The sequence below is a fragment of the Primulina huaijiensis genome, chromosome 6 (assembly GCF_012295235.1).
Source record: "Primulina huaijiensis isolate GDHJ02 chromosome 6, ASM1229523v2, whole genome shotgun sequence".
Taxonomy (NCBI): domain Eukaryota; kingdom Viridiplantae; phylum Streptophyta; class Magnoliopsida; order Lamiales; family Gesneriaceae; genus Primulina; species Primulina huaijiensis.
Window position 1 is genome coordinate 22093715 of NC_133311.1, and position 12385 is coordinate 22106099.

The window sequence follows — 12385 nt, forward strand, 5'->3', positions numbered from 1 at the left end:
ACGAATGTTGTTCTAGTATTGACCGATTCAAGAACGCCAAAGTTGAGGTCCATGTTCAGCTTAGCTTATGACAGAGGTTGAAAGCATCCAAAATTTATATCATTTGAAATCGAAATTATCGTTAAAAAAGCGTAACACAAAGTTAAAACTTCTCATGATCAACAGCACTCAGTTGACCCATCTTGGCATGTTTCGTTGATCACGTGCTATCTCCACCATTTCCATCAGTAAAGGACGAAAAAGAGATGTCTTTACATAGCAACCAGGCTCATATCAAGACAGACAAAAAATAAGGTACTCTGCCAAAACTTAAATATATACCACACAAATTTAAAATAATATTATTCATAGTATGCGACAAATATGGGAAAAGCCTGAAAGGAACCATGCCTTGCAAAATTCCACACGCCCCAATTAGATTTTTCTACCATGAAAACATTACACACGACCACATGTAGAGCATAATATTATGTCAATAGCTTAGGACACGAATCTCACTCTGCCCCTAATGATTCCCAACATTTACATAACAAAGCATGCATTTGGATTCTCATCACTGAATATCTGTGGAGGAGGAGGAGGATACGCTGCGTACGATTCTTGTGCAAACCTTTGAGGATAGACCTGTTGGTTCCGATGGTAATTCTGGAAAAATTCATTCCTTTTGAATTCCATTTTCGAATCCTCCTCCACTCCTGCCTCTGCTGGAAAAAAGTTTCGGGCGACACCGCTGTTTTTCTCCTCTATTTCTTCGTTTTTTTCAACTTTCTTGGTCTCTTTTTCTCCTTCCTCCACTTTCTTCGCTTTATACACTTCTTTCCCTTCCTCCGGTTTCATCTCTGGCTCCACTTTCGCTATCACAGAGCGTTTTCCTGTTCTCTTCCACACGTGATCTACGAGTTTTTCGGGTTCAAATACACCTTTCACTGTCACTTGTGAGCTCTTTAGGTCTGGCTCTGCACTTTCCACTCCTACACATGGAGAACATTCAATCTGTTAGATGCGATTCACAATTCTTAATTCACGGTGGAACCAAGGTTGCCGATGATTCTATAGGTGAAGAATATAACGATATTAAACAAAGAAAGTTTGAACTGACCTTAGTTTGAAAGAATTGGAAACAGAATCTAATGAAAAGGATATTATATTATATTAGAATATAAAAAAAAATGTATAAAGATTGCCGCTGATTACGAATAACATAGAATCATCAAATTCCTTTACCTCAAAGATGCAAAAAGAGTAAAGAATAAGGATCTTTGATCTTTACAAACACAGCTTAAAAGGGTAATCAAAGCAAAATCAGCACAACATTTATGAAAACTTTACACAACATAAAAATTTGTTAATTTTTCCACTTATTAAGCAAAATAAAATAAAATCGCACCTTTTATTTTTTGAATACGTTTCTTGATTTCCTGAGCACAAGCTTCACAATGCATGTAGACCCCCAACACGACTGTGACCGCAGGAGGCTGGAACAAAAAGAACACAAATTACATGAATCCAACGACCAACAAATTATGAACTTCAAAAGAAAAAGAAAAATAAAAATAACCCATCAAGTAAAAGAAAACAAATTAAGTGGAAAAATGAATAGCAAACCTCTTCCTCCTTTTTCTTCTCTTCAGATTTGGCCACCTCTGGTATAATTTCTTCAGGCTTCTTGTGGTCTTCCACCGGTGGCTTCGGGATTGGTGAAATAAGCTCCACTTGGCGGTGGCTCTTCTGGCTCTTCTTCTGAACCCTCTCCAAGACCTTGAGTGGATCTGCTTTTTCACCTTTCACAACCACTTTACTGGTCCTACAATCTGTTATCACATCCTCGACTCCTGAAACCCCCAAAAGAAATTTTTTTAAAAAATTATACAAAGTGACAATCTATCTGTGTGACAATAACCAAGAAACGGGAAATATACGGGAATTATAATTATTTTTTATCAATGGTCCGATTTCCAGAGAAATCCGTAAGACCAGAAAAGAAAACGCTTCGAATTTCAAATAATGTCTGGGGAAAGGAACTGACTTTTAGTGAAAATATGAAGGACTAGCAAAAACAAAGAATGTACAATCCATTTATTATTACCTTCAAAATCCTTGAGACATCTGCGGACTTTTCTAGCACATCCTTCACAATGCATGTAAACCTTCAAGATGATTTCTTGAGGCGGCGGAAGAGGCAGCTGTGGTTGCTCCGCCGCCTTGGGTTCTTCGGATTTCATCTTATCCTTACTATTTTCCTCAGTCTTGGGGGCTCCTTCTTTCTTTCCCTCCCCCGCCGGCTTCGCGGCCTTCTCGGGTTTCTTCTCTTCCTGCATGAAGCACACACCGCACAATTAAATAAACGAGTTAGCAATGCATTAACACAACGGTTTACAGAGTTCTTCAAATAAAAATGGTGCGCGGAGAGATGACAGCGGATGGACCAATAAGACCTCTCCCATTACTCAGGTGTTGATTGAAATGGAGTGGAGGATGGATGATACAGCTCAGTCGCTCTGATATATTGTTCAAACAGAGACAACTGCACTGCTTGTACTTTTCCTTTTTCTTTCTTCGCTTTCTTGGCCGAACACACTCGCACGGGATTGCATACGCAGTAAATAGTTTCTTTAGAGAGAAATAGTACTGTGGCAAGAGACTCGAGCCGACGGGGGAAATTGTGCTGGATTCATATCAATTCTCTGTCTTGTCTTTTTTTAAATAAAATAAATAAAAAAAAAAAGGAATGAAAAGCATGTATGTCTTTTTTTTTTTAAATAATGGTTTTGTTTTTAGTCTTGTCCTACTCCAATACTGAAATAAAGTGGTTTAAAATTCTTGTTTTTTTACTAATAATATTTTTATTAATCAAGTCTTCATGAAAACCTTGCAATCATTTTCTAAATAAATTGTTAAGAAAAAATATGAATATTGTCTGTAAACTTGTTTCATTGATGGTTTTATTAACACGTGCGAAAAAGCAAACAAATTTATATATTTGATAGAGACGAAAGTATTATTTCGTAATTGCATTGCACTTCGGTGAGGTCCAAGATAATCGGATGCAGTAGCTTTGTTTTAGGGGACCAAACCACACAGAGTAGATGGATGGGGTCCTTGGAAATCATTAAGCCAGGTCGTTATATGATTTGGAGGAAAATTTATAGCCTGATTTAATGTCTTGTTGGTTTGTTTGGGTGATTCTATGGTGTATGAAGAGGCTGGCATTTACTTTTTGAAACTATTTATTTAAAATTTTAAAATTCAGTTTTCTTTGGACTTTTGAAATATTTTTATTATCTGGCACTTCGTTGTTGTTGTGTTTTTTTTTTTTGGGTGATATTATATATCCAAAATCCATCCGTTTCTTAAATTTTGGGGCTGGCCCGTTGGTGGTCCATTTTTTGTTGGCCCATATTATTCAACAGTTACATTTAGTGCAGGCCTATACAACATTTATGTTTATATAATTTTTTTTATGATTAATTTGATTTATATTTAAATGATGATCAAAATATAATTATAAAAAATAATGAAAAATTATATTACTATTTTGATACGTGAATAAAAAAAATATATAGAAAAAGAAAGGAAAAAAATCCAAATAAGATGTATGACATCAAAAGTTATTTACACTAAGTACCTCAAACTTAATAAGATATAAGATACAATAGATATGCAGATGAATTTTATTTGGGTTTTTTTTTAATTAATAGTATAAAAATTTTAAAAACTATTACAAATATTTTAAAACTTTATAACGAAGCGAAGTCCAAGATCATGGAAAATATATCAATGATAGTATTTCTGAAATATAAAGTTGATACGTCCAAACTACTTATAAAATATTTGAACTATTTTATAAAAATATTTTTAGAGTTGGAAATGTATTTGGAAAACTATTTTAAAAAACGATTTAATAGATAAAAAAAATAATTAAGAAGTTGTTTGCAGAACAATTCTATAAAAATCATTTAATTCTCATTTAACTTAGTTTTTATTATAAAAACATGAAAAAATATATATAAATTGTTCTTTAAAAATTATATTTGAAAAGCACTTTTTTATATAAAAAAATCAACACGTTTTACAAATGTTTAACCAAACATATATTTTAAATTTTTTTTACTTATAAGAACTAAAAATATTTGTACATAGACATATCTCATATAAGATAATCTCAAAGATTTATTTCGTGAAACAAGTCGACTTGGTCCATATTTAAAATAAAAAAATAATATATAGGACATAAAAATTAATAGTTTTTCATAAATCGAGTCGAATAAAATTTTCATCTTTCAAAATTGAATTATAAGACGGACTCATATGAATTTTTGTGTTCATATATTTCATTAATAATTTAAAAATTATAATTTAAAAATAATAAAAGTGGTATAAACCCCGGCTCCTTATTTATAAATTTTTTTGATATATTGTTAATTATTTATATTATTTGATTAAACTTAAGAAATACTTTTTGTTTCGTTATCATTAGCTGTCCTCCGTTTCCATTGCCCATACACGAAGCTTAACATTTTATCAGATTTGATTCTCGATTTTGGTTTCCCGTTCTATTATTGTTAAGATTTGTTCTGTTTTGTTTGTTTTAAAGTGTTGTTCTTGATCTGTTCGCATCTACACTTCTTCAGATCTGGTTCTAAATGCTAAAGATTGATGCTTTTGTTGAAATTGTGCGTATAGTCTATTACTTTTGCTATTTTCGAAATGGGATTTTGAGCAATTAGAGATCCGTTTGATTCCTCAGTTGTTTTGTAGAATTTCCTTTGGATTTATTCGTGTCCTCGAACTTTCCAGATCTTACTGGTGTTTAAGTTCTTGAAATTGTGGGTGGTTTTGGGTAATTTTGAATCTTGATCGTTGTTGCAATGCGGGTTGTGCTTCGGTTTGAATTCTACTCCACACTTGCATGATTTTGTTTCCCAACGATTGTCAATTTTTCTTAGGAATTTGAACCGTTTAGTTTGAGTTTGATTGCTTGGGAATTCTAGTGTTGCGACAGTCCAAAGGCAACATGTAAATTCAATTTCAGTGTTTTGGTTTGTGTTCTCGTTTGGCTTGTTTGGCACGGTTTGCTTCTCTGCTCTTGGTTTAATAAATTTCAAGATAGTTTTGTTTATTTGGTGCAATGCTGAGGAGGTGTTCACTCCATCAATTCTTGCCCAGCTAATTCATCTTTGACTTGTTTGTCAGTCAAATCTTTTACCAATTCGGTGTCTTGATATTCTTAGATGCTAATTTATGTGATTAGTGGGGTTCTCTAGTTTACGAGGTTACAGTACGACGTTGATGATTGTTGCAAAGGCGAGGGTGCTTTACACGAGATTGAGGAGTCATTGGATGTGATATTCTTTTCCTTCATTCAGTAGAAGTTATGGACGATGACAGCATGAGGAATTGGGGTTATTATGAACCTCCTCTTAGAGGGCATCTAGGTTTGCAGCTAATGTCTTCTGTGGTCGACCGAGACACGAAATCTTTCCTATCTGGATGCGATAATCCTTTAATGGTTTCACCTAATACTGCTTTCCATCCTCGGGATTGTGTGGTTACTGAGCCTCCTGCCACGCACATGGACTATGTTAGAGATAGCTGGATAAATCACCGGGAAAAGTTCTTGCATATGTTTCCATCAAACTCTTGCGGCTCAATTCTTGCAGAAACTTCTGACACTTACCGGTCCATGCCTATGCCACACCAACCCGGTACAGATATAAAATCAGGTATGGAAGAGCCGAATATTAAAAAGGAAGCTAGTCCTCCTTTGAAAAAGAGGGCTGCTCCTGCTAATCCAAAAAATCCCAAAAGAAAGAAGCCAAGAAAAGGTCCCGTGCCAAAGGTAAATGGCAATTCCTCTGTTCGCCGTGCAAAAGTGGCCAAGAAGAATGTGGATGTTGTGATCAATGGTGTTGGTATGGATATATCTGGCATACCAATACCGGTTTGCTCTTGTACTGGTACTCCTCAGCAGTGTTATCGATGGGGATGTGGGGGATGGCAGTCAGCTTGCTGCACAACTACTATATCTGCGTACCCCTTACCCATGAGCACCAAAAGGAGAGGAGCTAGAATTGCTGGACGGAAAATGAGCCAGGGAGCTTTCAAGAAAGTTTTGGAAAAACTAGCAACCGAAGGTTACAACTTTGCTAACCCAATTGACTTGCGTTCTTACTGGGCAAAACATGGAACCAACAAGTTTGTGATTATCAGATAAACTTATGCCTACACGCCGAAGCTGGATTCCTGCCGAATTTGGCCTGCTATTGCCACTTCGCCGAGGTTTACTCACTCAGTTATTTGTATTTCTTGAATTTGTCATATGCACTCTTGAGTCTCTCGACATATTCTATATCTGTGACCTTTGAGGTTCTTATAAATCTGGTAACATATTCTTGTTCATGTTTGTTTGATTTACTGGAATATTTTGTAGCCTCTTGAATAGGAATCTGAGATATTTCTCTAATCATGTGTAATGGACAAATTAAAGAAAAAGTATCGCTATATTAATGCCCATCAGTAAGTTTCTCTGATAGGTCTAATTTTATTTTTGTACAATAGCATTACCATCACTGTTTTTATTTATTTATTTATAAATTTCTTTTGTTTTTAATACATATTCATTAGATGTTGAGAAAATTATTTATATTTTTCGTATTTAATTTGTTTGTATTAAATAAAACTTTTTATTCGCTAAAGCAAGCATTTCTAGCAGTAAAATTATTTTTCATTTAATTTTTGCATGAATAAGATATATATTTGAAATCTTACCAATTTCTTTATCTGAAAAATTATATCTTTTATAAAATACAACTAAACTTAAATCATATTATGCAATACATGGCTCAAGAAATTATATTTGTGGAAATATTCAAAACATAAACAGCAATCTCAAAGAAAACCCGACTTCAACAAAAAAAAAGTAAACAAAATTACGAATTTAACTGCATCGGAAATATTCTTAATTGTGAACCAATACTAAAGTTATTAAAAGGAAAATGAATTTATCTGTTTTTTCTTAGGGGAAGTTGGTGAAAAATCCCCAACCAAAACATTTATTTGGGTTCACTCCCTACCCACAAAATTGTGGTACTATGTCATACAAATTGTGGTACACTTCATGTGGAAATGTGGTACACTTCATGTGAAAATGTGGTACTAAAAAAGTACCCAGGGACTGAACACAAAAAAAAACGGCGGCTGGGGAGTTAAGTCCAATTTCCCGTTTTTCTTACTACATAAATAAATGTAATCTAACAATTTTAATTAAGTGAAGATTCACCGGCTAAAATAACACAAAACTCATGTGAGATCGGTTTCACATGTCAATTTTACATAAAAATGTATTATTTTTTATGTCAAATATAGGTACGAGTGACTCATTTCACGAGTAAAGAAAATCGAGAATTTCATTGAAACAGGAATTTGTCAACTGAAATTATTGAAGTTCATAATAATCCTATACGGGCCCTTGAATTCGCCACAAGTACTCCCCAGTTTGGTTTGGAAACTTAGGCGGACTCATATAATTAAATTTTTTAGTTGACTCGTTTCGTTTTTAATAAGCCTAGAATTGAATTTAGTGGCCTAGCTTTGTACATACGGAGCTTATATCAAGACTCGATGATACACGCGAAGTTGGATTCAAACCAGTATAATATTTAATGGGAATACCCTGACTTTCAAGAGTATATAACAAAATTTCACAAAATAATAACAAAATATCACGATATAGTTGTTATAAATATCGTTTTACGATATTTTTATTGTACTTTTAGCATTATTCTTATTTTTATAAGAATAAGACACATATTTTAATTTGTAAATGCTTTGCCAAGCAAAGGAAAATGCATGTACGTTGTCGTCCTTTTGAGTTAATTTGAAGAATTCTGACCATATTGAATCTACTTCAAGATTCAATTAATGCGCAACTTTCTCGGGATATATTCATTTTAATTCGCTATTTAATTTAAAATTATGCCTAACTTAAAGGTTCAAAATTTAAGTCGTCGATCACGTTTTATTTATTTAATGGAAAACGCTCGCTTTTAATCCATTGAGACGTCAGTTTTGGAAGAGAGTTAATTAATTTAGAGACACCTCTCTTTTTTTTTCTTCTTTTGGATTATTTAATTATTTATAGATATAAATATTATCTGACTAACATATTATTTAGATTTTGAAAATTATTAATTAATTAAGATATTTGCTTAGTGTATATCGAAAAATAAAATTATGATATGAATTTGATGGATAAAATTACTCCTAATGTTAACCAGCAATGGCTGAAACTAATCGAGTTTTTATAAAATTAGATAGCTAAATATATAATTTTTCCGAAGTAGATTATTAATTTATTGATGCGAACGATAAATTAATTTAATAATTAAGTACTCCTTTTATGTTATATATCATATTTAGCAACTAATGAAAACACACAACCTCAATCTTTTCCAGAAATTACAACATTACCCTCCCTTTTACGGATATAATAATCAACGATCGAATATTTTATATGATAAAAACAAGTAAAACTCGAGAAGAAACGTGAGAAGACAGGCAACCCCATGTGAAATTAACACCCGAAAAGTCAATTTAAACGTTTCAAACCAAACCCCCACCTTTTTGCTATAATGTAAGTTGAATTAATTCAATAACTTACTCAATCAATTTGTATATTATTCTCTTTTTTTTTTTCGAAAAAAAATGTGAATCTATTTTAATATTAAAAATAATATTTTTATTATAAATATGAATAAATTTACTCGTTTCACGAATAAACATACCGAAAACATCTGCTCGAACTTTTGATTATAGAAGTATAGAGTTAAGTTATAATCTGCATTTTTGTTTATTTCATTCCTCGTATTAACTGGACCTTGAATGTGTTCCACTCTGTATAATCTCTGATGCCGTCACCCCTTCCTCGTAACATATTGCGCGGATTTCATTCACCTCTATAAATTCCCCCGAAACGCCCCCACCACATCGCCATCACCACTCCAAGATCTGATTCTCTCTCTCTGAAAAAGTTCATAATTCAGCCATGTCGAAGCCAGCAACGCCGGTGGTGCCGCCGCTGAAGGATGAGTTGGATATAGTGATACCCACCATCCGAAACCTGGATTTCTTGGAAATGTGGAGGCCCTTCTTTCAGCACTACCATTTAATCATAGTCCAAGATGGAGATCCGACCAAGGTCATCAAGGTTCCCGAGGGATTTGACTATGAGCTCTACAATCGGAATGATATAAACAGGATTCTCGGCCCTAAGGCGTCTTGCATCTCCTTCAAGGATTCTGCTTGCAGGTGCTTCGGATTCATGGTGTCGAAGAAGAAGTATATCTACACCATTGATGATGACTGCTTTGTAAGTTCTTTGTTTTTTAAATTTTGAATTATTATTTTTTTCTTTCGGGTTTCAGGGATCTGGGAAGTCAACGGTCATTGAGAATATGATTTGAAAGTTATTCCTTTTAGATTTATTTGAGAGGGAACTCTCCATGTATTATACGTTTGGACATGCTCATGCGTAGAATATGCTGAACCAAGTATACCAGAATTGTACGTACGTGTATTTTTTAATCGGTATTGTGATGTTTTCGAATGATTCTATATTGTTTATCATGTAATTTCTTCAATACTTCGATATTACATAAAACTTGATTATCTGCTTCCGCCAGTATTTATGAAATGGACAAACGTGGACAAAGATCATTGAATGTTCTCTAATTTATTCAACCCTTCAGTAATTATACTCGATGATAATTTACTGAAACGTTGACAATTTTTTGCAATATTTCTTGAAATGTAAAAAGGTGGCCAAAGATCCAAGCGGGGAAGACATCAATGCATTGGCTCAACACATTCACAATCTGCTCACTCCATCCACACCTTTGTTTTTCAACACATTGTACGATCCATTCCGAGAAGGAGCAGATTTCGTGCGTGGGTACCCTTTTAGCATGCGGGAAGGTGTGCCAACAGCGGTTTCTCATGGACTCTGGCTCAACATTCCCGATTATGATGCCCCGACTCAGCTTGTTAAACCTCGGGAACGCAACACGAGGTTGTTTGATGTACTGTTGCATTTTTGTATCATATCTTGTCTCTAGATACTGCTAAAAAGAAGTACATGTGCGCTGATGTTGGTTTTTAAACATAGGTATGTCGATGCTGTTTTGACCATTCCAAAGGGCACTTTGTTTCCCATGTGTGGTATGAATCTTGGATTCAATAGAGATCTTATTGGCCCTGCAATGTATTTCGGGCTCATGGGCGATGGCCAGCCTATTGGGAGATACGACGACATGTGGGCTGGCTGGTGTACTAAGGTAGTGTCTTCACATGATCTCCTTTCACTCTCTGCCCACACTTTATATGTTAACACCGTGACGAAGTGTCGGCCTCATGATCAGAGATTTAGGTTGCATATATTAATCGTTGCTCATTGCCATTTATGTGTGGATAAACCGTAAATGTATAGGGGGACCGAGCAAGGTGATCCCCCTCCTTCAAAACGATAAAGATGTATTTCTTCACAAATTTCAAGTTTTGCCCCTATTCGCCCGTTTAATGTTATCGAAAATGAAGTGCCAAGATGTTGTGGTTTTTGGCCAAATTTGAGCTTCTAGGCCTCCCCTTGTGCATAGATATGTGATATCATGTTTTTGACAATCAGGACATTTTCTCATCCCGCTTATCTTCACAAATGTAGTTCAAACAAAGAAAAAATCCTACCATGCAAAAACAGGGTCAAATTTTCATATAAAAAAAACAGGGTCAATTCAAAGATTAATTTTGTAGTACTGAACAAGTTGAAAACAATAAAATGCAGGTTATTTGTGACCACTTGGGTCTCGGAGTGAAGACTGGTCTGCCATATATCTGGCACAGTAAAGCTAGCAACCCATTTGTCAATCTGAAAAAGGAATACAAGGGCATATACTGGCAAGAAGATATCATTCCATTCTTCCAATCTGTTACCCTCCCCAAGGACTGTACCACCGTGCAAAAGTGTTACATTGAGCTTTCCAAGCTTGTCAAGGAGAAGCTCGGCCCGATTGACCCCTACTTCCAGAAGCTCGCTGATGCTATGGTGACATGGATCGAGGCATGGGATGAAATCAACTCGACTACTCAGTTGGGGGCTCTGTCTCTCGATGACAAGAAGGATGCTTCAACTTCTAAGGAAAAGTAGACTTTACTACTCTCTTGGTTTGGTTTTATATTTTGTCAAAGTTTTTCACAGTTGATTTAATCTAGAGATTCCGTTGTGTTCGTCTTTCAATTTGCAACAATGAGTTACCTATCCCCTTGGACGGATTAAAGATTTTATGTTATTTTGATATTTAAATCTGGTGGATCTTGAATATTATGGTATAAGTTGAAGGAATTTGATTTTAGTTAGTTCACTTTCTGCCAAGGTGGTTTTATTTCAGACCATTGCACTAACTTTTTAATATCATGTGCTACACCACACAGTAAAAGATGTTCATTTTGGCCCGATCCACGTACACTAGAGTTTTGGGGTGGATAACTCGGTATAACATATAGCCCAAACACATTTATTTATTTTTTAATCAGAAAATATATTTTTAATGTAAAATAATAAAATATTATAATTAATTAACTAATAAATATATATTCAACTATAATATATTTTAAATATATCAACAAATATTTAATAAAATTATATTTTTTCTCCATCTATATTATATGTTAATGAAATTGCAACTTAATAAATAAATCATATGCAAAACTAAAATATATTTTAATATAAGATAAAAATATAATAAAATAAATATCTTTTTATATATTTAAATAAAATTACATATAAAAAAACCATTAGACTTATCAGAAATGTCAAAATCAAGTGCATAAATATTCAAACGTTGGAAGCACACAAATCGGGACATTGAACAAGATTCACATATCGTTGCCAGTGCTCTCGCAGCCACGTGCAACCTTTTTTTTTTTTTTTTTTTTTTTTNTTTTTTTTTTTTCTTTCATATTTTACCACTTTCATCTTGAAAATTTTTCCGAATTATTAACAAATCAAAACTAGATTTCGAAAAAACTAAAATAGTGGTGATTAAGGTTTCTTCAATCGTCCGACAATATCACATTCGAGTTCCAACTATATATTTACTGTATTATATTTTATCACTATATTAAAAATATATTTAGATGTATATATGCTTTATTTTTTAGTTGTAATTTTATTAATATATGATACTATTACATCAATAAATAAAATTAATATTATTTTATTATATATCTGTAAATTAATATGAAATATATTATATTTGAGTATATAATTTATTTGTTGAGATATATTTATATTAATTAAAATTTTAATATAAAGATTATGATAATTGTTTACCAT

The 12385-nt window shown here is 33.5% G+C and overlaps 3 protein-coding genes across 3 annotated transcripts; 2 read left to right on the forward strand and 1 right to left on the reverse strand.

Annotated features, from left to right (window-relative positions):
• Window positions 1-284: 284 nt before the first annotated feature.
• LOC140978358 (heavy metal-associated isoprenylated plant protein 7-like) lies at window positions 285-2665 on the reverse strand. Its single transcript, XM_073443314.1, has 5 exons — window positions 2436-2665; window positions 2087-2312; window positions 1606-1832; window positions 1388-1475; window positions 285-971 (listed from the first exon to the last, which is right to left on the reverse strand). The coding sequence occupies exons 1-5, from the start codon at window positions 2442-2444 to the stop codon at window positions 523-525; spliced, it is 999 nt and encodes a 332-aa protein (XP_073299415.1). The 5' UTR covers window positions 2445-2665; the 3' UTR covers window positions 285-522.
• Window positions 2666-4396: 1731 nt separating this feature from the next.
• Window positions 4397-6530, forward strand: LOC140978359 (protein BASIC PENTACYSTEINE1-like). The gene has a single exon (XM_073443317.1). The coding sequence runs from the start codon at window positions 5375-5377 to the stop codon at window positions 6212-6214; it is 840 nt and encodes a 279-aa protein (XP_073299418.1). The 5' UTR covers window positions 4397-5374; the 3' UTR covers window positions 6215-6530.
• A 2357-nt stretch (window positions 6531-8887) lies between these two features.
• Window positions 8888-11416, forward strand: LOC140978357 (UDP-arabinopyranose mutase 1-like). The gene is made up of 4 exons (XM_073443313.1): window positions 8888-9367; window positions 9816-10066; window positions 10163-10331; window positions 10835-11416. The coding sequence occupies exons 1-4, from the start codon at window positions 9044-9046 to the stop codon at window positions 11195-11197; spliced, it is 1107 nt and encodes a 368-aa protein (XP_073299414.1). The 5' UTR covers window positions 8888-9043; the 3' UTR covers window positions 11198-11416.
• Window positions 11417-12385: the final 969 nt, after the last annotated feature.

What these genes read in the sequence shown, in the direction of transcription:
- LOC140978358 (XM_073443314.1), bottom strand. An exon ending in ATGTCTCAAGGATTTTGAAG is followed by an intron (nt 1,833 to 2,086) that starts GTAATAATAAAT and finishes TGGGGGTTTCAG; the next exon opens with GAGTCGAGGATGTGATAACA. An exon ending in ACGTATTCAAAAAATAAAAG is followed by an intron (nt 972 to 1,387) that starts GTGCGATTTTAT and finishes CTCCATGTGTAG; the next exon opens with GAGTGGAAAGTGCAGAGCCA.
- LOC140978359 (XM_073443317.1), top strand. Translation starts at nt 5,375, where the DNA reads ATGGACGATGACAGCATGAGGAATTGGGGTTATTATGAACCTCCTCTT.
- LOC140978357 (XM_073443313.1), top strand. Translation starts at nt 9,044, where the DNA reads ATGTCGAAGCCAGCAACGCCGGTGGTGCCGCCGCTGAAGGATGAGTTG. An exon ending in CCATTGATGATGACTGCTTT is followed by an intron (nt 9,368 to 9,815) that starts GTAAGTTCTTTG and finishes AAATGTAAAAAG; the next exon opens with GTGGCCAAAGATCCAAGCGG. An exon ending in CCTCGGGAACGCAACACGAG is followed by an intron (nt 10,067 to 10,162) that starts GTTGTTTGATGT and finishes TTTTAAACATAG; the next exon opens with GTATGTCGATGCTGTTTTGA.